The sequence below is a fragment of the Castor canadensis genome, chromosome 4, assembly GCF_047511655.1.
Source record: "Castor canadensis chromosome 4, mCasCan1.hap1v2, whole genome shotgun sequence".
NCBI classification, from domain to species: Eukaryota; Metazoa; Chordata; class Mammalia; order Rodentia; family Castoridae; genus Castor; species Castor canadensis.
This window is the reverse complement of record NC_133389.1, coordinates 114,381,005-114,408,963: the sequence shown is the minus strand read 5'-3', so window position 1 is coordinate 114,408,963 and position 27,959 is coordinate 114,381,005. Positions and strand designations below refer to the sequence as shown.

Below are 27,959 nucleotides of genomic sequence, written 5' to 3'. Positions count from 1 at the left end.
TAAGTCAAAAATTGGCACACTCTAGTGACCTTGAAGGACTCATGAAGAATGATGTCTGTTAAGCAGAAATACCATGCAGCAGTGTGAATCCCAAGGAAGGAACTCCATGCACTGCTTATCAATCCTGAGAAAGGATTCTAAACACCTGACCAGTTTCTAATAAGGTTCCTAGTTCTGGCAGGAGATTTTGTAAAAACTTAGCTGCCAGAGTCTGAGTCTAGTGAGATACAAAATTCACACAAGTCAGGAGAGCAACTTTATTATTCACAGATGGGCTCCAAGAAGCAATAGAAGCCTAGAATCCTAACAAATCCATCCCCCAACACTCAGGAAAGCTGCCCATGGCAGATAGACCCTCATCTGCATGTGTCCCACTTCCTACCACAGCTGATTCCGAAAGTACTTCTCTCTGTGTTTTACTTCTTAGTGACAGTTGTGTCAGGGCTAAAGTATTTTAGAACATCCTGTTCCTCCTTGCCTCAGGATGTTGTATTCTCAGTGCATTCTGCCTCAGATTGAAATCAAGAAGGGGAAGAGTTGAATCACCCAAGGTCATTTAGGGACCTGTCCTAAAATACTGAGTCAGCAATGTTCTTGTTGCCAAACATATGCCAAATGAAGGAAGCCAGTGCTCATGGGGTATTAAATGTACAATATGGCTTCTGGAGTAGCTCAAGTGTGTGGTCCTGAGTTCAAATCCCAGGACCACTAAAAAAAGTATAATTTCATATTTGTTTTAAGACCTTGAATAAAGTATTTCTTAAGGAATAATATCATTCTTGTACTAAAAATAGCTTTTGTAGCTTGTTTGAAAAACAAACAAGGAGACCTTTACCTGAAATGCTTGGGATGAGAAGAGTTTTGGATTGCAGATTTGGGGATATTTGCATATACATGATGAGATATCTTGGAGTTGAGACTTAAGTGTAAACACAAAATTCATTTGTATTTCACATATACCATGTACACATATATATATGCATATACATATAACATATACACTGTAATTTATATAGTATTTTTAGTAATTTTGTGCATGAAACAAAGTCTGTGTACCTAGCACTATCAGAAAGCAAAAATGTCACTAAAACACAAAAAGTTTCAGATTTTATAGCACTTTAGATTTTGGACTTTCAGATTAAAGATGGTCAACATTATATGCTATAATTTATAGAATCATTGAAGAAATGTCAATTTGAAATGTCTATTTGAAAATCAGCTTTAGATCCTAGATTTAAAACAGTTCCTATAGTCTTTTTATTAGAAATATGATTTTTGAAATATGACATTTTTATGTTTGGTAGTTGTGTCTTTCTTTGTTTTATAGATACAGATTCCTCAAATCCCAAAAGAAAGTTCTTCCCCAGAAGTTGGGCACAAAAGAACAGAATGAAAACAGACTAACTTCACAGATATTGCAGCTCATACATGGCATGAAGCACCCACGAATGCATTCCATTTAAATGTACACATGTAAAATCCTACATTACATTCAAAGAATAATAGGTACAGAAGTCACCTCACAGAGCAATAAGTTAAACTAGAAATGAATAAACTGAGGCCAGTGAGACGAAGTGATTTACCCAAGATCACAATTATTTGTTGACAGAGTTGGAATAAATTCCTGGTCTTGGGACTTGCGCTCCAGTGCTTTTTCTACAATATATTATTCTGATATGTCAACAAATGCATGGCATGTTTGATGTGCATGGTGGCAGAATTTATGAATTTAGAGTGATTCAGGAAGAGGTTCCCAGAGGAGGCAAGTTTTGACATATAATTTAAAAGATGGAAAGGCTGTGCTGTGGTCCACAGGACTTGGAAAGCTATCCATTCTGGTCTCAGCAAATCAGAGCCTGATTTTTGCTGCCCACAGCGTGTACCTGCCTGGCATCTGAGCTGTAGGTTTACTGCTGGGCCATTAAAAATGCGGAAGGTGCAGAGGTCCCTAATCAGGAGCTCTAGGTCTTCAGTCACTCTCTCTAATCTTAAATAAAGGCAAAAGTAGACCCTCCATCCAACCAATTTCTTCCTGCGACCATGAAGTCTGCTTAGAAACAGTATAAAATTTAAACATAAACCACTGCACTACCAGTTGGTCTCAAACCCAAAGACCCTAAAATATACCTGCACCTGCCCTAGAAATCAGGCTTCATTTCTCATTTCTTGCCATGGCTCAGTAGATTTATCGTTAGTCAGCTAATTCTAATTTGTCAGAAGGCAAGATGCTGGGGTAGAAATTCACGGATTCTGGAAGCAAGGAGTCCCGGTCTAATTCTAGTTCTGCCAGTTTGTAGGTGTGTGAATTGAAATTCTTAACCTCTCTTAGCCTGAGTTTCCTCGTCTCTTGACAAATGCTTATTGAGGGGAAAATTATATGCCAGTCATAGGAGATTTAGTGAAAAAAAAAGTCTTCAAGGAATTTATTTATAAAACTGAGTTTATCATATTTTCCTTATGCACTTACAGTGAGGATAAAATGAGCTAATAGTTTTACAGTTACTAGGCACCTTATAGTCCAATAAATGTTACTTCTATTAGGTCATGCTTTCAATCAAGAGCAATGAAGGGGGTCAGGGGGCATGGTTCAGTGGTAGAGTGTATGCTTAGTATGCAAGAAGCCCTGAATACAATCTCCAGCACAAAAAAAGAAAAAGAATAAAAAATTATATTACTATTATTTTTTTAAGCAGAATTGAATAGCCTCACTTTATCCATGACAATATTTTTTTTCCTTTACTGTACAGGTATTTCATAGTGAAAAAGTCCTGATGAAAAGAACATGGAGAGAAGCTGAAGCATTTTGTGAAGAATTTGGAGCTCATCTTGCAAGTTTTGCCCATATTGAAGAAGAAAATTTTGTGAATGAGCTTTTACATTCAAAATTTAACTGGTAAAGACTTGTTAATTTTGAAAAAATTACAGTCAAATTTTGTCATTCAGTTAATGACTTCTTAGCCAATTGTATACCAACTTTAGTTATCTAAAGTTCAAGCATTCATTTCAAGCCTAAAGCCAACTAATCACTAGTTGTGAAAGAAAAAATATATATATTCATATAGTTTTGCATTTATCTTGTACCAAGTTTACATTTGACAAAACAAAGTGACAATTATATAACTCGATGGTTTTCCAAGTATTGTCTGAGGATCCCAGAGGTTCTGGAACCCCAGGAGCAGAAGAGATCAAATGGGCATAGCTTTGGTTCCTTTGCTCCATGACTCACCAGGGCAGTTCCAACCAACTTGCCTCATTGTTGAGTTTTTTTTTTCTTTTTTTATTTTTATTTTATTTTTTATTGTTATCCTGGGTGGAGATACATTGTAACATTTACAAAAGTTCTTATACTATATCAAATATATCATACTTGAATTCACTCCTTCCACCATTCTCCTCCCTTCCCCCCTTCTTGGAATAGTTTCAACAGATAATCATTTTTCTGTTTATATACATGTGTACACAGTGTTTGCACCATATTAACCCTCCTTAAGATAGGAGTCTGATTCTGTTTGAAAAAAAAAATTCCAGTGATGAAAAGAAATTCAAATTCAACTCAAATTTTACATTTGAGTAAACAGGAGTTAGCTTATTGGTGTCCATTTGCAAGTTTATAGAATCTCAAATTCCTTGGAGTTAGAAACTCAAGTAATTTTAAATTGGAAGAAACCTAAAGGTCTTGAGTTATCTCCTACCCAATACAGTAATTCCTTCCACCACCTCCTCCATGGTTATCATCTGTGTGCTGAATTCCTTCCAGTTTCACAGTGCCCTGAGCCTGGGAGAAAGTCCATTCCATTGGTGGAAGCTGGTTTCCAAGACAACTTCTAGTAAACCAGAAATCTGCCTCCATCAGTTTAGAGTTAGAGCAATACAAATCAAGTGTACTCTGTTTTAAAATATTTGAAGACTGCCCCTCACTATGTCTCTTTTATGTGAGTCCTTTCACCCCTTGGACTCTTGCTCTAGAATGTTTTTGTCAGCCTGCATCCTTTTGGGGAATATTTTTCATGGAAGGAGCACAGACACATGCACAGCTGAATGGAGAATCAATCTAACAGACATGACAGACAAAAGCCCGCCCCTGAGGATGTGCTGGTCTCAGGGTGGCATTGCTCCAAGGCTCCAGACATTTATTTAATGAAAACAAATGTAATGCCAAGTTCTTTGCTCAAAGCTCTAGAACCTAGAACTTCAATAAAACACTTCTCTTCTTTTTTCCTGATGAATCCTTTTATTTATTTTTTTAATTATTCATTTATTCACATGTGCATACATTGTTTGGGTCATTTCTCCCCCTGTCTCCCTTCCCCGCTCTCTCCCCCCTTCCTTCCAGGCAGATCCTGTTCTGCCCTTATCACTAATTTTGTTGAAGAGAAGATAAAAGCATAATAAGGAAGACAAAGTGTTTTTGCTAGTTGAGATAAGGATAGCTATACAGAAAGATCCTAGCATTGCTTTCATGTACATGTGTTACAACCCATGTTGATTCATCTCTAACTGATCTTTACATTGGTTCCTGATCCCCTTCTCATGTTAACCTCTGTCACTTTAGGATTTCTGTATTAGTTCCTCTGGAATGGGGACATCAAACGCTTTCATGTTTGGGTTTTCTATCTAACCCCGTACCTCCCATATATGTTCTCCCCTTGTCATGTGATCCAAGTCCAACAACACTGCTGCATTTGCCCTAGATTTAAAGTCCGAATATGAGGGAGAACATACAATTTTTGGTCTTCTGAGCCTGGCTGACCTCACTCAGAATGATGTTCTCCAGTTCCATCTATTTACCTACAAATGATAAGATTTCATTCTTCTTTATGGCTGAGTAAAATTCCATTGTGTACAAGTACCACATTTTCTTGATCCATTCATCAATAGTGGGGCATCTTGGTTGTAATACAACACTTTTCTAAATCTCAGAGAAAATTCAGAACTATTTTTTGAGAAAAATTCTGGCCTTCCCTATAAGTTTCCTTGTAGGTTATTCCCATAAATAATATCCATCAAATCATTCATTCTCAGCATTTACAAAAATAATCAGGAAGGTAGAGTTTTGACAACATCTCCAAATATGAGTCTCATGGAATATTCCATACAGAAAGCAGAATTGTAAAGTGATGTACAGTCTTGTAAATTTGCTGTGAAAGTTTGTTGTAAAGAAGGAAGCACTTTGACAAGATCCCTTTTTTTTTAGAACATTTCTTAACATCTCCTGGAACTGCTAGTCTCTATAGGAAATGCTGGCCTGAGACCGTACATCCAGAGCCTGACTGATTGTCACACTCACTTGGGACAACTTTTAGCACAGAAATTTCTGGAACCACACCAGAGCTGCTGAATCAGACTCTGGGACTGACATTTAAGAAGCTCCCTGGTTAATTGGATTATTAGTCAGGTGTGGGCTTATAGTTACAAGGGACAGGTGACAGTCTTTGTTGTTCTAATTGTGCTATGCTTCATTACTTTAGCCTCTTGCAAAACATACTTGTATATTCTGCCCTTAGATTGTAGTGAGGTTTCCTATATTGAACAACAGCATGCCTACTACTTCCCAGTTTGCTGTAAGATCAAATATTCTTGTCATTTCTGTGTATATAAGTGATCCCACTTAAAATTTCTAGTAGAATTTAGTGCCAGGCATCTATCAAATTATTATTACCATTAATAACAAAAGTTGTATAATATATGTTTTATTTTTGTCCATACTACCCAGGGAATGCAGCCAAATCATATGTGTATTTATTTTAAAACTGCACAATTTTAGGAAATTAATGGAGAAAAAATAATGTCAATGTTTTCTGCAAACCAGTGAAGTATGAAAAACTAAGAACTGTGAATTCATTGAGAAAAGAAATAAAATATTCTCAGCACAAAGAGAGTGGTGTGAATTTTTATTCTGTGCCATGGAGATTATTTTACCTGGAATAACCTTATCGTGGTTATTCTCACCTTCTCACAACCTTAAATGTAAGGTGCATCATGACAGTAGCCAACCAGGGACCAATGATTGCTCAAATTCTTTAATTTACACTTGACTTTAATTTGTATCATCCAAGCATAGTAGCTCAAATAGCTAAGAAGTGATGCTTTGGAATAGATTTGCTTCTCTGCACGACTTCTGAATCTTTTAAATCTTTAATTCTTCAAAATTGTTCTCAGAGAATTATCTTAGTGAGATGTTTCGTTGCACAATTAGGCTTTATTGCTTGATTTATTGAGTACTCTGCAATTTGACATATTTGTACTCTGCCTAATAGGAGGGAAGATGATTCTCTATGGAGCTTCTTGCCAAGTCTAAGCCATCAGTGATGGCCGAAGTTAATCTACCATGGCTCAGGCTGATTTGCTGCAGATTTATTTATGTTAGGATCTGAGAAAAAAAAAAACAAAACAAAACCTTCTGTGTATCTTTTATTAAATGTGGATAATGGTGCTTAGGTTTCAGAAAATACATGAACATTTGACAAAAGAGCAACAAATCAAAGCATAGCGAAGCAGTATAAATACTAAAGTAGCAAGTAAACAGTAAAATAGAAAAAAGCCCTCTAGGGAAAAGATGTTCCAAAATTTCTTACCAAACCTGTTTTCATGTGTTTTTGTCTTGGGTAAAAGGCATTGCCATGTCTGCTGGGAAACCCGTGTCTCAATATGGGTTGACTTTTCCTCAATTGCATGTTACCCATGAGCAAACTACATAAACCAAGAGAAAAAGAATGTGAATCTCAGTGTTCTCTCAGTTCATTTCAGAGCACAGGGGTTTGCACATAAAAAATCCTATTAACTTGATCAGTCCAAAAAGTTGCATCAGCTGTTTCCTGTACTCATAAATATTTTTAAAGATTTCTTGAACCTTTTCTTTAATGCTGGGAATTTGATGGGAAAGGCTAAGTTTTTGTTTCTTCTCTTCCTAGGACAGAAGAAAGACAATTCTGGATTGGATTTAATAAAAGAAACCCACTGAATGCCGGTTCTTGGGAGTGGTCTGATAGAACTCCTGTAAGTCTTTCCAAACTGGACAAGAGTTGAATTCAAGACAAGTGGCCCTGGAACCACTTGGTAAACTAAGAGAATCTAGAAAAAATGACCATATCTCCCATGACAAAACTGTACTATACCTTGGAACCAAGGGTTAATTTAAGGTCCTGGAAATCCTTTGCTGACCAGATTGTTCTGAGACTCCTATAGTAGCTCATCCTGAAATGGAATCAAACCCTCCAAAAAGTCCTCCCCCCCACCCCCAACTATTTATCACATGAAGAGTCATCTGGCAGAGAAACAGCTCTTCTTTGAAATAATACCAGGCTTCCCAATCTATCCCTCCTTTTCTACATAGAACCTGATTGGGTGAGCATAGAATTCTTGTCCATGTCACAATGAAAATAAGACTGTTTTGGAGACTGATTTTTCAGTTTGTCTCACTCTAAAAGGACAGAAATGACACCAGCTTTAAAATATCATGTCCTCTTCAACCAGAGTAAGTAGCTCTAGAAGGAAAAAAAGGGGAGGAGGAAAGTGGTTTTTCATTCTGTCTCATACTTACAAACCTCAGTGAAGAAGAGAGAGAACTCACTAATGCATTACTTTTCAGGTGCAATGAGGAATTTTTCTCAAAATGACAGAGAAAAAAAAAACAAAAACAATATCCCAATTGAAATGCAATCCATCCCAGGGCATATGCAAAATCAAGTGTTCCTGTTTCATTTTGGAAGGGGGAGGCTCACGGAGCCTACAGTGAGGGATTTGTGCAGCTGCTGTGCACTGAGCCCTCCCAGTGTCCCATGCACTGAGCTGAATGCACTCCTACGAGATCTCATTTCATCCTTACAATAGCTCACAGCAGTCTGCATTAGAAAGATCAGTAGTCTGCCCAAAATAATGTGGAGGGAGCCATAATTTGCACACAGGTTGTCTGACTCCAAAGACACAATGTTATGATACCTCCCTATTGGCAAAATATGAACAGCAGCCATACTTTGAAATAATAAAGAAAAGCCCATTACAAAAGTGAGGTTCAAATCTGCAGCAGGAAGGAACTTATTTAAAAAAATAAAAAGCTTTGTGCTTCTAATGGGACATGTGAGTTTAAAAAAATGATAATAATACCATTTCCCCTCAAATATTGCTTCTTTGAAAGGGTATCAGGAACAGACAGTGGGAAGGTATCTTAGACATCACTCCGCTGTGATTTATTATCAAATTTTCTATTTTGATAATAAAGAAACCAAGGCCAAGGAGAAGAGGCACTAACAACAATCTAGCACTTAAAAGACAAGATATGATACATAGAGGATAGAAAAACTTCATTTTGTTTTAGTAAAACAAAATCATTAATAGGAGAGTAATGACAATTTGGTTCAGGAAAAATGAGAATATGGTCACAAAACAATACACTGAAGTTCTCATCACTCCCCAGACAAAATGAGTTAAGCTCACACTGTTCTCTGAACCTGAGGACACATATATTTATGTAAGATGAATTGTTGCATAGCCGTGTATGTGTTTGAGGCGTACAGATGGTTTTAAAGCACCCTCTTTTTTTTCCCCACATTTTTACCCCAGTTTTTCTTGTGTTTCATGTAGTCTTGTCAGGTAGTCATTAAATACTTGAGAAGGTTGAATCTATACTCCTGTTATGGGAATTATGTGAGCTATGTGATCACTCCTGGAAAGTATTGGCTAGTCTTCTGATTAAAAATCTAGCTACATTATTACAGATTAAAAGCTTAGCCTATATGCAAAATAATTAGCATGGAAGGTGATCCCAGATCTTGGAGGAACATTTGTACCTGAGCTTCCAAGAAGTTTACCCAAGATCCCAGGGCTAGATTCATCCTGCCTGTTAAAAAAATGCAAGCTCAGAATGAAGCTTGTGTCTGATTTCTTTCTTTTGGAGAAAGGAGTAGCATCCATTAAAGCATCTTTAAGAAAAAATACTAAATACTAATTAGCCTGTTTTTCATAAATGTGGACCAACCTTTAACTGAAATAACCTCTAGACATTTCTGAACTTCCTCTAGAAATTGCTAATAATTAAATGCATGGATACCTTTTCTGATCTTTTGGAACTCTTTTGTGGGGGATCATCCTTAAGAAGTAATGAACTTCATCTGCTGCAGGTTGTCTCTTCATTTTTAGACAATACTTATTTTGGAGAAGATGCAAGAAACTGTGCTGTGTATAAGGCAAACAAAACATTGCTGCCCTTACATTGTGGTTCCAAACGAGAATGGATTTGCAAAATTCCAAGAGGTAAAAATATTAATAAGATCTTTACTATATGTTTGGCTTCTGATCATATATAGTACTTTTCCAAGGAAAGAAATTCAAAATCTAAAATCCAACCACTGAACCAAAATGCTGTCAACTTGCATAATGAGCCAACTGCACTATTTTAGTAAAGAATGTATCACGGGAAAATGAGAAAAGACAGCACTAGTGCCCTGTGTCAAGTTAGTTCATTGGGATGAGGTAAGCAGCTAACCATGGAATATTTGCTGTGCAAGTACAGTCAGAAAGAAATGTCACCCTGACATTACAGAAAAACAGAATTTCTTGTACAATGAGCACATGGAAGCTGCTAGTACAGTGCATGACACACAGTAGGCTCTCAGCAAGTGTTATTTATGTCTTTAATTAGAGACCTCTCTGGAGGTTCTTCTTCATGTAAAAGAACTAACCATATATCCCGGACGGCACAAGGTACCTGTTTTTTAACTAATTTTTAAAAAGGTGAAGTACTATATAGTGTGTTTAGACTGAAGTATTTCAGACCCAGCGCATCTGAAGGAAAGTCAGTTAAGGTGGCTTGCTTTTACTTTGCAGATGTGAGGCCTAGCATTCCATCCTGGTACATGTACGGTAAGAACAATCTTGGCAGTTCTCAAATTTCTAATTATATGCCATATGAAGATGATTACATGCCATGGTTGTACACTCCTACAACCAACCTCTTTTCTTGTATCAATCTAGAGCTAATTTGTTGAAATTAATAAGTCAGTAATTAATAATCAAATTAATAAATGTGACCATTAAATATGATTGAAATGAACATAATTACTTAACTCGATTTCCATGACACATGATTTTAAAGTATATATGTATCCCTGATCTTTGAGTACTAGTGAAAATTTCTTGTGTGAGGTAGACCAAGGAAAATATGCAAATTGCATGTTTATGTGCATGCATGTCTCTTTCTTCACATATGTCTGTACCCATTTTTAATGCTGAAATTAAAATTAAAAATGCAGGGTCAATCGTAGTATACAATATTCCAGTCTGCATTGTTTCTCTCAGCATTGGCATCGTTTATTTTTCTTTCAGATGCTCCCTGGCTCTTTTATCAGAATGCAGAGTACCTTTTCCATACCCACACTGCAGAATGGCCTGCGTTTAAGTTTGTCTGTGGCTGGCTGCGTGGTGATCTTCTCTCAATTCATTCTGCACAGGAGCAAGAATTCATCTACAGCAAAATAAAAGTGGTACTGGAATGCAATTCCCCCATGAGTAATTCAGGGTTTAACACCTTCTTCTGTCCTTGGGGGGATTTTTTTTTTTTAATTTGACTTTTACACATTCAAGTTGCAGTAAAAATCATAGATTTTTGAGCGTTGTTTTTCTTCCTGTTGTAGAGATTAAGAGAAAATAATGGAGAAACAAGTTTACTCTGTTGCTCTGTCTTTTCACTTTTCTTCATTCTTTATTAGCAAAAGTGGTAACTAAGTAGAGTTTTGTTTTGTGAGGTTCATTCAGTCATTCAACATACACTTACTGAGAACCTTCCAGAGACTAGAATTCTAGCAGTGATTAAAACTTACCAAAATTCCTAGCCTTATGGAGTTTATGAACTAGTCTGGAAAGAAAGATCATAATCAAGACAAGTAATAGAATTACATAATATATTAGGAAAAAGGTAAATATAAAAATGTCACAAAGGAAAATAAAGCTCAAATGAGAGATGAGTATTTTGGGGGAGGGGTACATTGCAATTTTAAAGCTTCAAATCTTACATGAGTAAATGATTTTGAAATTGTAAAGATGTGATGCATAGAAAATGGTAAGCAGTGTTTCCATTAGGTTAGCCTAATCCTTTGAGGAACTAGGCTAATTAAACAAGAAGCATGCAAGACCTACTATATAATAAAAATAAACTGCTAAGGAACAGTGTACTTTTCAATATATTCCTACAGTAAGCATTTATCATGCATCACATATGTTCCAGGTAAGTGATAATATTTGTCAGGGACATGAAAATGTAGGTGACACAGTCTCTTGTTTTCAAGGTTGTTGTATATACATACACACACATATATATTTCAAAACATCATGCTGTACATAATAAATGAATACAATTTTATCTGTCAGTTTTTCAACATTAAAAAATAAAAATAATTCTTAAAAAGTTGGAAGTGATAGGATGTAGTAAGTAAAAAAGAAGCAGTGAGAACAAATTACCAGGAGGTCAGCAAAGAGGGAGAACCTCACTCCCAAATTTCCCTAAAATATCTCTGAAATGAAAAAAAAAGTCCTTTTTCTCTATGAATTTAGCCATAATTCATTATCTCCAGGAATCTTTCCTCTTACTATCTTTTCTTATCTTTTAAGTTGACTGTTAAAATGAAGTTCTATATTAAGCCATCTTAAGCTTGTAAGAAAAATGTCTTCTCTCACAGCTTATGGTATACCCAGTGATGTGCAAGTGGGTCAGGAATTTTAACTCTTTATGATGGGAAAGCCAAGAAACAGAGACGTTAGTTGACACCCATGTGGTCCCACATAGGCTCAGTGGCAGAACAACCATGGGATCCATGATGGTCCCAATATCAGTTCATACACTGTGTTGCCATTCTTCTATTCTTACAAATGAAACACTCAAGCCAAAACCATAATGTTCAATGTCAACAAATCATATACCATGACATCAGAAAATCTGTTTGTTTCTTCAGTCATTTGACCAAAGAGTACTTACTGTAACAGTGCCAAGCATTGTGCTAAGTACTAACAATCTTTCCAGAAGCCCTCAGTGGAAAGTCTATTAGCACAATTTAGAGATAAGGAAGCTTAGACTCCCAAAAAACTAAACAACTTGGTTACACAGCAACTAAGTCATGGAGTTTGGAAAGGAACTCAGGCCTGTGACAAAGGAACAGAAGGGTCTGGGACATTTAAGAGCATACTGTCTTCATTATTTTAAAATGCTAGTTCTAAAATCCCTCCTCCAAAGGTGGTATCAGCTCTGTCTCAGACTTGAACAGTGAAAGGGTTCTGTGATCTTTCCAACAGAGCTTAGCTCTCCTGGGAACTTCTATAAATCTCTCTTCACCTTTCCTCTTAATTTGTCTTCTAATCTTTGGGAGGTAGGAAGGCAGTGGGGATGGCAGAGTTAATAACCTCTAATAGAACAGAATACAAGGCCCTACAGCTTCAGCATTTTGAGAGGTCATATTCATGATCTGGTTGAGGACTTTGATCTCAAATCAAACCTTGTGCTGTCTTCCATGGCAAAATTGTTAACCTACCTATGATGATGTTAATATAGAAAGAAGGCCTTGTCAGAGTTGTAACATAAGCTGCTGTCTTAGGAGTAGCCCACAGTGCCAGAAAAGAATATTCTTGGAGAATATAAAATATAGACACTGAGAAAGGGGCAAAGAGACTATTTTAGTCCATTTGGGCTGTTGCTTATAAACAACAGTTTATTTCCCACAGTTCTGGAGACTGAAAGCCCAAGATGCAAGCACTGGTAGGTTCCATGTTTGGTGATGACCCACTTCCTGGTTCATAGACAGCTATCTCTCTCTTTGTTTCTTCACATAGCAAAAGGGAGAGTTCTCTGGGGTCACTTTTATAGTGGCTCTAATCCCTTTCATAAGGACTCCACCCTCACGAGCTCATTAATTTTCAAAGATCCCACTTCCTAATTTATTACCTTATAATTTACCTTACCTTAAATTGGGATGGGGGACAAAGGAGAAGGGCATCAAATTAGAAAGAAGAAAGTGGTATATTTCCAAGAAATTCTTATTTCTAGCTATGTTTGACAATTTTTTTTGTTGGTGGTGATGGTAGGATTTACTGTGATCATTAACATTTTACAAGTAAGAAATCCCATTCCTAAGAACATCCTATTAAGATAGGTCAATAAGGAGAAATTGCTTTATTCCAGGATGAGGAGCCAAACTTCTAGAGGTCATGTCATATGCTTTTGTGACACATCCGTCCTATAAATGTAGGAAGCATCAGAATAAGTAATTAAGTACTTTTAAAATTACCCTTGTGTTTTACATACATGGCTGGTGAATAGAATTGTGAAAAAAAAAACATTTAATTGGATAATAGAAAAACATTATGAATCAGAAAACTGGATACAGTTTCAAAAATCTGAAACAAAAAAATTTACAAAATATTTGAATCTTGAAAAAAAGAATGTCAGTGTCTTCTCTCCTACTCTTTGAATAATAGGCCACAGAAAATTATCACACTGATTTTTAAAACATTTTTAAAAAATATTTTATAGACCCATCTATACAATCAGGTTAATGATGAAAAAGTTAAAGCAGTTAGGAGTTATTTGACATGAATACCTCACCAACCAGTCCACTTGACTAAACATTCGTATGTTGTGGTATATTTTCTCTGCATTCTGAAATGGCAATTTACCATTATTTTAAAATTTTATATTTCTAAACACACACACACACACACACACACACACACACACGCACACAATCCACTAGTCCTCCTCCAAAATCTGGTATTTTAAACCTTAAAATTAGTTGGTTTTGCCATTTTTGATGGAAACATTTTAAAAGATGATAGGCTGTTTCTCATATTGCTTAGTAGATTAACAAACTTTGTGTTTTATATCTTTATGCTAAGTGTTCTTCCAATATGATACTAGCTATAATGGCTATCTGCATATCATAAAACATAATTTGTGCTATAAAATTCATGGTCCTATCATGTTTCTGTTTTACAAAAACATATTAGTTTTCTCGTTTGTGACCTTATAAGTAAACTAAAATCTCAATCATTTACTTTTCACATTGGATTTTTTTCAGACTGGGTATCTTCCATCTTGTCCTATCACAATAAGTTGTGATGGGCTGTGTGGGAGATTACCGTACCATAATTGAGGTGGTAATAAATATGTCACTTCAGATGTAGTAGTTATGATTTCTCTTTAGAGGTTCTTAATTGAGGCTGTGAGCAATCAAGGCATGATTTCCACTACTGTTGCACACATGACCTCTTCTAGATGAAATAAATTGTTGTGGTTCTCCCACTGAGTTCACAGCCAGTCTCAATGGACCCATTCCAAAGTCTGACAATGGGAATCTAAATTCAACGTGTAAGAACACGTCCATGAAACACCTCAGGGGTCCAAAATTATAGTTGTTCCATCTTGCATTATCCTCAAATTGTTGATATGGCAGACTGCCATACTATTGAAGGAGTAAAAATACCTGTTTCTAAATTAGAATGTTAGTAAGCTATTAGGATCTGTTGTGTGATGAACTGAAATTCACAGGGAAAAGTGATATGTCTTAAAATTTATTCTCAAATCTTTATAAAAAGAAATGAGAGTGCAAACTTAAATACATAATGCCTTCAAATTAGCAGGTTTTTAGCATATGAAAATTAAGTTGCATTTCAGCACACACACAATAAAGTATACTGATTTAGAAGTCTCAGAGAAATCCTTACTGCCTCTTCATCTTTTCTAGTTAAATAGGTAACTTCCCTTTCCTGGGTCCTAAATTGTATCACGTCTTCTCTAATGCGTGTACTTATATGTGTGCATGTGTACTTATATGCACATGATGTTTCAATTGTATACTTTATTGTGCTTAGGCTCAAGTGATTAATATTGGTATAAATTAATAAAATATATAAAGGGTAATTTTCTGGTTGTCAAATACTGGAATTCTGTTGTATTCTTTTGTCCTGTATTGTGTCTATTTGAATGCTAATGCTGCTTAAAGCCTAACATTCAGACTAATACCTAAAAATCAAAATTTTTTCTTCTATTGAGGTCTTTGTACCTATTTTTCAAGTAAATGTGACATCTTCAATAAGATTCCATAAATCACTGAGAGAAAAAGCTACTAATTTTTTTAGTCAGAAAAGGAATCCATCTTTTATTTTACTTTGTAATAGTACTTTTTAAATCACTCTTAAAGAGTTAGAAAATTTGCTTTTCAAGTTGTATGAGCTAAAATTATTTTTGATGTTTGATTCCAATTTTCTTTCATAAAGAGGAGGGAATATTTTAGAATAAGAAGTTTCAGATTTTCTCAAGATGCTAGGCCTCTTCCTTAGGTAACTGAGTAAAGTACTAAAGGATAGAAAGCTATTAGCAGCAACCCCATTAATCTTAGTAGGAAAAAAGAAAACAAGAAGAATAAATTCTGATATTTTCTTTCTTCTTTTTTTTTTTAATAGCTATCAAAGTATGGTACAAATTGGTGGAATGGACTTCAAGAAGAGCAAGCCAATGATGAAATTCAGTATGAACCTAGATTAATTTGCATTTAATTTTATTTGACAAGTTTTATGTTTAGAATGATATGACTAGATCTTAGTGATGAATTTTTTGAATAGCCTTCCAGCATTATCTTTAGCCTACAAATTTTTATTCTCCTTTCCAAAACTACATTGTCTAAAATATACACCCATGAAACCATCACCAATCTATGCCATAAACATATCCATCACCTCCAAAAGCTTCTCCTGCCCTATTTATTTGCTTATTTTTGTGATAAGAACACTCAACATAAAAGTTATCCTCTTAGGAAATGTTTAAGTATACAACACTATAGATAGAATACTCTAAACCAGTATATTTTCTAAATTTAGAACTATTAGACCTTCAATCCATACCCCAGAACTTCAAGAATGGTGTTGGAGACTGAACATGTAAAACAAGACCTTAAAATTTTTTTAATTGTCCTATAGTTGGACAGATGGATCACCAGTAACATACCAGAACTGGGACCAAGGAAGAGACAGATCCATGAACAATCAGAGCCAGAGGTGTGGCTTCATTTCTTCCACAACAGGTTAGTTCATTTCTTCATGTTTGAGCTTAGAATGCAAACTGTTTTCTGGAGGCTTGAAGTTTCCTTTGCATTGCATCAGTTGAGTGAGAAGGTTGTTCTATTGTTTTACTTTTCAGTTGACTGTGTTTAGTCTAATCAGTCTTGAGGTTTATGGATGATCATTCCTTCTGTTTAATCTATGTACACATGTTCTTGAAAATAATGTACATCTGGATAAGTCCTTCCTCATGAAGCAAGACAGCATCAAAAATGGGCCCAATGAGACTGCTTAAAGCTGGATGCTAGTGCTTATGCTTGTAATTCTGGCTACTTGGGAGACTAAAATTCAGCAGTTCCATGCCAGCCTGGGCAAAAAAGTTTGTGAAACCCCATCTCAACGGAAAAAAACTGGGTGTGGTGGAACACATCTGTCATCCCAGCAATAGTGGAAAAATGTAAAATAGGAGGATTGCAATCCAGGCTAGCCTGGGCAAAAAGTGAGACCCATTTTCAAAATAACCAGAGCAAAAAGGGTTAGCGGTGTGGCTCAAGCAGTAGAGCACCTGCCTAGCAAATGCAAAACCCTGAGTTCAAACCCCATACTGCCAAATGCCTTTTGGAAATACTGCACATTTTAATCTATATCTGGATATGTATTTATATATTTAAATACAGACAAAATAAATGTTTCTTGTTCCTGTCCAACAATTAAGATTTAAAGTTAAGTTTTTCAAGGAAATACACTTAACATTTGGTGATGAAGTGAGAACAGAACTTAAAATATACACAAGACATCTACATGAATGAAGATATGGTGAAATGAAAAATGAAATGTACAAAACAATGTGGGTAATTCAAATAAATTAGAAAAATAGCAAATGTGAAAACATTAAAATGAATGAGTAAGTAAATATATGTGTGCATATATAATACACGTACATATGTGTATGTACATATATACATATATAGGTGTATATATGTCATATATATAAATATATATCTGACAAATACTATTCTCTGTGAAATTTCAGTGTGGAGTCATGTTTTACCTATTGTTAGTATCCAATTTATAAATTGGCCAGCACCTTAACCTCTGAATTTTACTTCCATTTTTCCTTTTATAAAGTCTTCATTCAATTCACTATCTTTTTAAAATACCAGGTACTAATTGCTGCTTGCTTTGAAAGAGCAATTATTTGCAAGTTGTATTTAAAAGCATTTTTAGGTTGAAGACCTGTTTGTTTCTTGTTCTTCATCACACCACTCACATCCACCCACACTTTCTAACCAATAAAAGATAACCATATCACTAACAGATTCATAAGTAGCCTGGGCCCCAGGTTGGGAGAAGGATTCACATGGAAAGCAATCCTTGATGGAGAGCCTCTGCAGTTAGGAAAAGAAAGAACTGTGTTGTTAATCAGCTTGCTTTTGCCAGCAGGTGTCACAACAGCCTACAGAAAGGGCTGTTTTGTGCATCTGGGAGAGGAACAGCTAATCTGCATTGAAATAGCACCTGGCCGCTCCCTTAAAGCTTTGGGGCTCATATTCCTGATACAAAGAACTGTACCTGCCCTTGCAATTTGCGTGCATTCTGCACTGTTCTGAAATTCATTACTTGAATGCTAACAAGATGCACTCTATAACTGTTATTCTGAAAATATAGCTCTTCTAAATTTAAAAAGCCTCCTTGTAGGAGGCTAAGGAGTTTAGGATATGTCTTACAGAGGACATGTTTATATTTGAGTGTTTTAACTCAAATATAATTCAGTATTAAGAAATTCTTTTTTCCTAGAAGTTCCTGATTTAATTTTTCTAAATTATTACACAGGTTGAGACTCTTTTACCCAAAATGCTTGGAACCAGAAGTATTTAAGATTTTGTAAGTTTTGGGACTTTGGAATATTTGCATAGATTTTACCAGTTAAGCACCCCTAATACAAACATCTGAAATCTGAAATCCCTTGACATCTGGAACTTTTTGAGCATCATTTCAGAACTCAGAAGGTTTTTAATTATAGATTTTTAGATTAGGGATGCTCAATCTGTATTTTCTAAAGAATTATAAAGTAGCCGGGCACCAGAGGCTCACGCCTGTATTCCTAGCTTCTTAGGAGACTGAGATCAGGAGAATTAGGCTTCCATGCCTGCCAGAGCAAAGAAGTTAGCAAGACCCCATCTCAATGGAAAAAAGCTGGGCACAGTGACATATGTCTGTCATCCCAGCTACAACATGAAGTGTAAAATAAGATTGCAGTTCACACCAGCCTGGGCAAAAAATGAGACTATCTCCAAAATAACCAGAGCAAAAAGGATTGACCAGTACCACCAGAAAAAGAGAGAAAGAGAGAGAGAGAATTATAAAGTAGATATTATTGTGCTGTATGGCTCACAAGGTGTGATGTGTGCTATCATCTATTGTTTTAGACTCTTTTTTTCTCTGTACATTGAAGCTGAATATTTTAAAACAAAAATATTACTCTGTAAAGTATTATTTTGCTAACCATCTGAAATATTCTCAGGACTTTGATCAATTCTGTATTTCAATGGCAGCATTCGTTTTCTCCTTTTTTTTTTTTTTTTGCATTTGTAAAATTTTTACATTCTTAAATTAGAATTACTGAGTTGGCACCTTGCCCAGTTAGCTGTTGTCACTAGGGAATTCTATAATTAATAGTTGAGTTTAGTTCAGTTTCTACATTTAAAAAGTAAATTATGAAAAACCATAGTGGTCATAAAAATAGTGATCAATAAAGAATACCTACAAAGAATCACCACTGTTTCCAAGCCATTTATGACCCATTTTCTCCTCCAGGACTCTGGGGAAGTGAAGAGTGTTCAGTTTCTATGCCTGCTATTTGTAAACGAAAAACTGCTTGGGTCATAGAAAAAAAGAAAAATACACCAAAACAACATGGAACATGTCCCAAAGGATGGCTATATTTTAACTATAAGGTAAGCTTGTTTTCAAAAAGTTTCCTTTGTTTCTCTTTTGTAGATAATCACTTTGGAAAGTAATCAAATAGTTGGGGTGGCTTTTGGAAACTATGACTTATCCACAGGACCTGGAATGTTTTTATCACAACTTTCATGAGAGTTGAAAAGTTTTCCTCTTAGGAATAAACCTTCTGGAACAACAAGATTTTGTGGAAAACAGCCTTGATACTGCTCCTCATTTGTAGACTCGAGTTTTAGCATTGACAGTCATTTATTGTGCTATATAGCTCATGAGGTGTAATGTGTGTATGTGTGTACAGTGCAGGTATATATATGTATGTATGTGTGGGTGCCTAAACCCTGCTCCCAAGTGAGCTGTATACTCCAGAGGGCACAGACTCCATCTTCCCTTCTTGGAACTAGCAAAGAGCCCTGCCTACCTGTGAATGAACTGATAAACAAGTAACTTAGCCTACCTGTGAATGAACTGATAAACAAGTAACTTAGCCTACCTGTGAATGAACTGATAAACAAGTAACATCAGCTCATAAAGCTGATGCTTCCATGCAGAATTGAATTTAAGAAAAAAAGATTGCCAGTGGGGATATTGTAAACCAGATTTATTATTTCTGATACTGCCTTCAATTAAGGCCTAGACTTTCCTTCCACTCCTTATGTTTTGTAATAAAATAACTTTGTAGGCCTTAGGTGGAACTAATTAAAATGCATCCCAAATTATAATTGTTTAAGTCTTAGGGAATTAAAAAACCCAAACCGTGTCTTAATCTCATATGCTAATAAGAAATGGCTCTTCACTTGTGGACCACCAATTTTTAATCTAAGCATTCTGTTACATTGGGAAGGCATTCTCTCCTTATCTGTGATCTTCCTTTCATGATTAATTTGTGAAATGAAGCCATCTGAATTCTGTAAATATTTATTGAGCATCTTCTATATATTTGGCACTGATTTTTAAAAACATTTTAGTTATGTTAAATACACACAACATAGAATTTACCATTTTAAATATATGGTTCACTAGTGTTAAGTACAAACACATTGTTGTGCAACCAATCTCTAGATCGCTTTCTTTTTGAAGAATCAAAGCTTGTTATTATTAAATAAGAACTCCCCATTCCTTTTTTTTTTTTTTTTTCTAGGCAGACACTCTGCCACTTGAAGAATGCCTCTGTTCTTTTTTTTGTTTTAGGTTATTTTTTCTTAGATAGGGCCTAGTGTGTCCTCCCTACCCTGGGCTGGCCTCAGTTCACAATCTTCCCACATATCTGGAACAACTGGTGCACACCATCACACCCCTCTCTCTTGTCAAAATGGATCTTACTAACATTTTGCCCATACTGGCCTGGAACAGCAATCCTCCTGCTCTCCACCTCCCAAGTAGCTACAATTACAGGTACCCAGCCTCAATTCCCTATTCTTCCCCTTCCACCAGACTCCAGCCCTTGGCAGCCCGTTTTACTTTGTCTCTATGAATTTGAGTACTTTAGATACCATATTTATCCTTCTATAACTGACCTACTTCACTTAGCGTGACGTCCTCAAAGTTCATGTTGTTACATGTGGCAGGATTTTCCTCCTTCCATGTTATGTGTGCACCACACTCTGTTTATCCATTCATCCACAGATGGACATTTAGGTTTCTTCCACCTCTTGCTAACTGACTCTGAGTGACTTCATGTATATTTATTTTATGGAATCTTTAAGATGTATGGAATTATCATTCCAGTTCTTATATAAGAAGTCTGAGGCCAGTACAATTATGTGGCTGTTCTGAAAGTTCACAGTAAATAATTGTCAGGTCAAAAATCAACCTCATGTTTTCTGATGCTGACTCTACCTGCCTCTACCACTTCACAATAGAACTTAAAGATTGCCACTCCAAAAGGCAAACTAAAATAACAATGCAATACCACTACCTTTCTATGAGAATAGCCAAAGCCTAGAACACTGACAACACCAAATGCTGGCAAGGATGTGAAGTAACAGGAAATCTCATTCATTGCGGTAGAAACACAAAGGGCACAGCCACTGTGGAAGACAGTTGGCAGTTTCTTACAAAACCAAATACATTCTTACAAGAGAACCCACAATTGCACCATTTAATTAAAAGAGCTGAAAAATTTTATCTACATAAAAACCTGCACATGGATGTTTGGTTTATAGCAGATTTATTCGTAACTGCCAAAATCTGGAACTATAGATAACTAAAACCAGGGTACATCCAGACAATGAAATACCACTCAGTGCTGAAAAGATGTGTCTATCAAACCATGAAGAGACACAGAAGAACCTTAAATGCATATCATTAATTGAAAGAAGCCAATCCCCAAAATGCCACAATACTGTATCATCCCATCTATATGGTAGTCTAGAAAAGGCAGAAAAAAGAAAAAAAAAAGACAGTAAAAAGATTGGTGGTTTCCAAGGGTTGAGGGAAAGATGAGCAGAGCATAAAGGATTTTGGGGGCAGTGAAAATACTCTATAGGGTACTCCAGTAGGGAGATCATATCCTAACACAGTCACAGAATGTGCACCACCAAGAGGCAAGCCGAATGGAGCTGGGGACTTTGAGTAATCGTCATGTGTCGTTGATGCAGGTTCACCACCCGCAGCACATGTGTCACTCTGGTGGGGGAGGGGGATAAAGGGGGAGGCGATGGTCGTGCAGGGCAGGAATGTGTGGGAAATCCTTGTCCCTTCCTCTTTATTTTGCTATGAAACTGAAACTCTTCTGGAAATAATAAAGTAATATAATAATATTAATAATAATAAGGTAATAATAAGGATAGCCACTTCAGCTTAGCTCCATAATATGGTCAGCCAGTGGTACTATGAGATATTCCTAGACTAATAGTACTCTAAAACTTTTCTATAGTATTGCGGTATACTATTTTTAGAAGTTAATACTTTCTATTTCCTACTTTATCAAACTGTAAGATCTGCCAGTTTTAAATTATCTTTACATCAGTATGAGAAATTTGTAGTTTTTATTCAATAAGACCCTGAGTGTTACTAAGTCTTTTATTAGAACCTTTGACAATTACAGTTTTAAAAACATTTTTATTGTGGTTAATACATATAATACGAAATGTGCCATTTTAACCATTGTTAAGTGTACATTCAGCAGCATCAATTACATGGGAAATGTTGTACAAACACCATGTCTATTTCCAAACCTTCTCAACATCCCAAACAGAAACATTATAGCAATTAGCCATTCTCCCTCTCCAGCCCCTGGTAACCTCTAATTATTTTCTAACTCTAGGATAAATATGCTTATTTTTAAGTATTTCATATAAGTGAACTCATATAATATTTGTCTTTGTGTCTGGTTTACTTAATTTAGCATGATATTTCAAGGTTCCTATATGTTTTTAGCATATATCAAAACTTTATTCTTATTCATGGGTGAATAATATTCCATTATATACTATTTTTTTGAACAGCTGACAAATGTTTTTCCACAGCAACTAAACCATTTTACAATCCTGCCAACAATGTATGAGGGTTTCAGTTTCTCCACATTATTGCCAACAAATTTTATTACCATTTTTTATTGGCTGATGATGTTTAGCATCTTTTCATGTGCTAATTGGCCATTCATTTATCTTCTGGGGAAAAATGTTCATTCAAGTCCTTCCTCCAATTTTTTTGGGGGGAGAGGGGGTAGTTGTCGGGGTGGGGCTTTGAACTCATGGCCTCATACCTATTAGGCAGGCAATCTACCACTTAAGCCACCAGCCAGACTCTTCCTCCATTTTTCGATTGGGTTATTTGTCTTTATTGTTGAGTTATAAAATTTCTTTACATACGTGTGTATTAGATCTCTATCAGATAAATGACTTACAAATATTTTCCCATTTTGTAGATCGTCTCTAACTTTCTTTATACTGAATCACGTTTGTGATTTTGATGAAATGTCCTCCTCCTCCCTCGCCCCTTGTTAAGCTTTACAACCTGGGGCAGCACAGATCGCAGCCCTGACAGCAGAGCCTGAACTCTGGAAGTCCACGCTCCATGCAACCCCACCCTTGTGTTTTGTTTTAGCCAGGCCACAGCCACCCTGGGGGCAAGACCTTTATATAAGGATCTTGGGGGACACTCATCTAAACCACAGCAGCTGTAGACACTGTTTTTCCCTCTACATGCATACCCATGATTACGTTTCCTTGATAAATTAGGTACATGAAGAGATTAACCCCTCTGTGGCCTAGCTGAAACCAAACACAGGGGTGGAGTTGCATGGAGAGTGTACATTGCAGTCTGTTCTGGCTGTGCTGGGACCTGTGCTGCCCCAGGTTGTAAAGCTTAACAAAGGGATGGAAGCTGGGGGGCTGGGGGCAGCACTGTGGCAGTGAGGCCTGTAGGCCACATCCCCAGCTCTCCCCACAGCCACTCCGCAGAGGTCTGCTCTGGTGGAGATATGAGTGTTCTGGTTCCAGAAGCAATGCTAAATGTTCTGTGTCTGTTGTGACCTGGCCAAGCCGTGGCTACTGTGACAACTGCAAGGCAGCCTTGACACTGCCCCTGGAGCTGATCCTGGAAGAACTTCACAGGGCTTTGCCTGCAGATACAAGACCAGACCTCAATCCCTATGATACACACCAGACCTGAATCCCAGTGGCCATCCATCGGATCTGGTGATGTATGTAGCTATCATTGAACTTCTTGCTGTTCTCTTGTTCTTGTGGAGAACTTTTCAAATCGGTAGAAATCAACGTTATGTGGGAAGAGAAAAAAAGCTTGCTCTAGAGTTTTCTGGACTAATTGAAGAAAAATGTAAACTACTTGAAAAAGTCAGCCTTATTCCAAAAGAGCATGAAGGCTCAGAGTCATCTACAAAGAATGGCAACTTTGAGGAGTCAACAGGAACACAAAGTTTAGAGACAACTCATGAGAAGCAAGACAGATCCAGATCTAAACTTGTGTATGATATACTCTTACTAGAAAAAGAGCTAAAAGAAGAGAAATCTAAACATTCTCAACAAGATGAACTGATGGCGGATATTGCAAAAAGGATACAGTCCTGAGAAGATGAATCAAAGTTCCTCAAATCACAAGTGGCTGAAGCCAAAACAGCCTTCAGAACATTTCAAATCAGTGATGCACAACTTACAGGGGCAATAATAGATACTTTGAATGAAAATTCCCTACTTCAGAAAAGTCAGAAACAGCTTTCACAAGAAGCCAAAGTGTGGAAGGAACAAGTAAAGGAACTTAATAAACAAAATAACATTTGAAAACTCCAAAGTACATGCAAAGCAAGTTCTAAGTGGTAAAGAAAATCACATCAAGTCTCTGACTGAATGCTTGCTAAAGATGAAAGACTGGGCTGCTGACAGTGACCTGGAATTGAAGAGTGAGTTTTGGGAAAAGGTGCTTCCTTAGATAATCAGCCAAAAGGAGCTTTGAAGAAACCGATGTATACTGCTAAGTTAAATGCTGCTTTAAAAATCTTGGAAGAAGAAACCAAATTTATGCTCAATTATCTGAAGTAGATAAAACAAAGAAAGACCTTAAAGAGCATATTAAAACCTCCAGACTTAACAAGCATCTTTGCAATCAGAAAATACACAGTATGAAAGTGAGAATCAGAAGCTTCAGCTGAAACTTAAAGTAATGACCGAATAGTATCAAGAAAACAAAATGGAACTCCATAGGAAATTAAAAGTAAAGAAAATGGACCGCCTAGAGACAGAGGAGAAACTTTCCAAAGTAGATGAAGAGATCAACCATGCAGCCAAAGAGCTAGAGACTTATAGAAAGCAAGCCAAAGATCTTGAAGAAGAACTGAAAAGAACCATTTATTTTTATAAAAGGCAGATTATTTGCTGAGAGAAAAAAGCACACAACAATTGGGTGGCAGCTCAGACAGCTGAAAGAAACCTCAATGATTTAAGGAAAGAAAATGCTCACAACAGACAAAAAGTAGCTAAAATAGAGTCTGAACTTGAACTTTTAAGGAAGGAGCCTTACACACTTGATGTTCCAAATACTGCATTTGGCCAAGAGCATTTCCCATGCAGTCCCTTACCATTGGGTCAACTTCTCTGAAATGAGAGCTTTTCTCTCTCCTCCAGCATGGTCGGAGGATCCACTCAATGAAAGAGAAGAGTCAATTAGATCAAGGGCAAACACAACAAGGGGATTGGACTTTGAGCACATGATAAAAGCGAGAGCACACAAGGGAGGGGTGAGGATAGGTAAGACACCTAAAAAATTAGCTAGCATTTGTTGCCCTTAACGCAGAGAAACTAAAGCAGATACCTTAAAAGCAACTGAGGCCAATAGGAAAAGGGGACCAGGAACTAGAGAAAAGGGTAGATCAAAAAGAATTAACCTAGAAGGTAACATACATGCACAGGAAATTTTTTTTCTTTTTTTTTATTTTATTATTCATATGTGCATACAAGCATGGGTCATTTCTCCCCCCTGCCCCTACCCCCTCCCTTACCACCCACTCCGCACCCTCCCTCTCACCCCCACCCCCTCAATACCCAGCAGAAACTATTTTGCCCTTATTTCTAATTTTGTTGTAGAGAGAGTATAAGCAATAATAGAAAGGAACAAGGGGTTTTGCTGGTTGAGACAAGGATAGTTATACAGGGAGTTGACTCACATTAATTTCCTGTGTGTGTGTGTTACCTTCTAGGTAACACATGAAAAAATGCTCACCATCTCTAGCAATTAAGGAAATGCAAATTAAAACCACACTAAGATTCCACCTCACCCTTGTTAGAATAGCCATCATTAGCAACACCACCAACAGGTGTTGGCGAGGATGCGGGGAAAAAGGAACCCTCTTACACTGTTGGTGGGAATGTAAACTAGTACAACCACTCTGGAAAAAAATTTGGAGGCTACTTAAAAAGCTAAACATTGATCTACCATTTGATCCAGCAATACCACTCTTGGGGATATACCCAAAAGACTGTGACACAGGTTACTCCAGAGGCACCTGCACACCCATGTTTATTGTGGCACTATTCACAATAGCCAAGTTATGGAAACAGCCAAGATGCCCCACCACTGACGAATGGATTAAGAAAATGTGGTATCTATACACAATGGAATTTTATGCAGCCATGAAGAAGAACGAAATGTTATCATTTGCTGGTAAATGGATGGAATTGGAGAACACCATTCTGAGTGAGGTTAGCCTGGCCCAAAAAATCATATGTTCTCCCTCATATGTGGACATTAGATCAAGGGCAAACACAACAATGGGATTGGACTTTGAGCACATGATAAAAGCGAGAGCACACAAGGGAGGGGTGAGGATAGGTAAGACACCTAAAAAATTAGCTAGCATTTGTTGCCCTTAACGCAGAGAAACTAAAGCAGATACCTTAAAAGCAACTGAGGCCAATAGGAAAAGGGGACCAGGAACTAGAGAAAAGGGTAGATCAAAAAGAATTAACCTAGAAGGTAACACACACGCACAGGAAATTAATGTGAGTCAACTCCCTGTATAGCTATCCTTGTCTCAACCAGCAAAACCCCTTGTTCCTTTCTATTATTGCTTATACTCTCTCTACAACAAAATTAGAAATAAGGGCAAAATAGTTTCTGCTGGGTATTGAGGGGGTGGGGGTGAGAGGGAGGGTGCGGAGTGGGTGGTAAGGGAGGGGGTGGGGGCAGCGGGGAGAAATGACCCATGCTTGTATGCACATATGAATAATAAAAGAAAAAAAAAAGAAAAAAAATTTCCTGTGCATGTGTGTTACCTTCTAGGTTGTTATCCTAAGAACAATGGGAAACCCCTGAAGGGTTTTAAACAAGGGGGACAAAACCATGACCATATTTTGAAAAGCATCACTCTAGCTGCTGTGCCAAGGCTATGTTAGAGGAGGGCGAGGATCAGGAAGGTGAAAGCAGTTTGGTAGCCGTTGTGGAAGTACAGGCAAAAGATTAGGAGCTTGAGCTAAGATGGTGGTGGCAGAGGCCAGCCATAGGGCATGGGAATAGGAAGAAGAGGGGTACTCTATAGAAATGGTAGGGTTGAATGGGAGGGCAGAACTGCCTCCTAGGTTTCAGATTTAGATAAATGCGCTCTGATCATGCATTCAATGTCAGTAGGAACACTTAGGAAAAGACCAGATTTAGAAGAAATATCATAAATTCCATTTCCAAATATTGAACTAGAGATAATTTTAAGACAATACAGGACCTCCTTATTTCACAATTTTGACAGAGATGCATTAAACTGGATCACATTTTACAAATTAGTAAACAATTTAAAATTAAGGATGCTGTTCTTTATCTTGCTGTTTTGCTTTAATTATTAATGACACCCTTTCAAAGAGTGTTAGTAAATATATTATATTTTTAGAAACAATGAAGTAGTGTAACAGGAGGCCACACTTCCACTGTCAAGCTAGTAAATATTGGTTGAAGGAAATGTAGGGAAGTGAGAGGAAGTGGTTTTTTCTGGACAGATTTATTCAGCTAACTGAGCCAATGAGGTTCGTTGGTATTTATGAATGGTTCATTAGTGTAATTATCTGAACACAAGGTGAACTCGAATTAAATGATAAGACTTTCTAATAATTAGTATGTGCCACTCTTTGGAATTTGTAATTAGAAGAGGCAAAATGAAAAGAAGCAGATAAAAGGATAGTTGTTATAAAATTAAACTCCTTTAAAGCCAATTTAGTTTCTTTGTGAGCAAACAAGGAGAAGAGGACCAGAAGAATTGAAAATGCATATCCTCTCAGTTGGTAACTCAACTTCAGGGCTAGATCAAGTTTTCTTCTGGTTTTTATCCTAAAAGCAGAGGAAAATCCCTGAAGGGTTTAAACTAAAGAATGACATAATTAGGACTGAGTTTTGAAAAGAATTACCTTGACACTATTCATATTTTTGACTGGATAATCTTTAACCTGACCTGTGCACTGTAGAATGCTTATATGCTAACACCAAAAAAAGCAATCATTCCATTAGTTGTAACAATCAAAACTGTC

General features: G+C 36.7%; 1 protein-coding gene and 1 pseudogene across 3 annotated transcripts in view; both read left to right on the top strand.

Annotated features, from left to right (window-relative positions):
• The window catches only part of Pla2r1 (phospholipase A2 receptor 1), a 122,996-nt gene that overhangs the window by 78,781 nt on the left and 16,256 nt on the right, over positions 1-27,959 (top strand). For 2 of the 3 annotated variants that reach the window (XM_074070927.1, XM_074070930.1), the window contains exons 13-20: positions 2,748-2,893; positions 6,912-6,996; positions 9,117-9,249; positions 9,823-9,858; positions 10,321-10,478; positions 15,442-15,506; positions 15,955-16,058; positions 18,853-18,992. In XM_074070927.1, the coding sequence (XP_073927028.1) occupies positions 2,748-2,893; positions 6,912-6,996; positions 9,117-9,249; positions 9,823-9,858; positions 10,321-10,478; positions 15,442-15,506; positions 15,955-16,058; positions 18,853-18,992 (867 nt within the window). The remainder of the gene's footprint in view (positions 1-2,747; positions 2,894-6,911; positions 6,997-9,116; positions 9,250-9,822; positions 9,859-10,320; positions 10,479-15,441; positions 15,507-15,954; positions 16,059-18,852; positions 18,993-27,959) is intronic. The other variant, XM_074070929.1, reaches the window with a different exon arrangement.
• Positions 21,854-25,354, top strand: LOC141422576 (cTAGE family member 2-like; annotated as a pseudogene).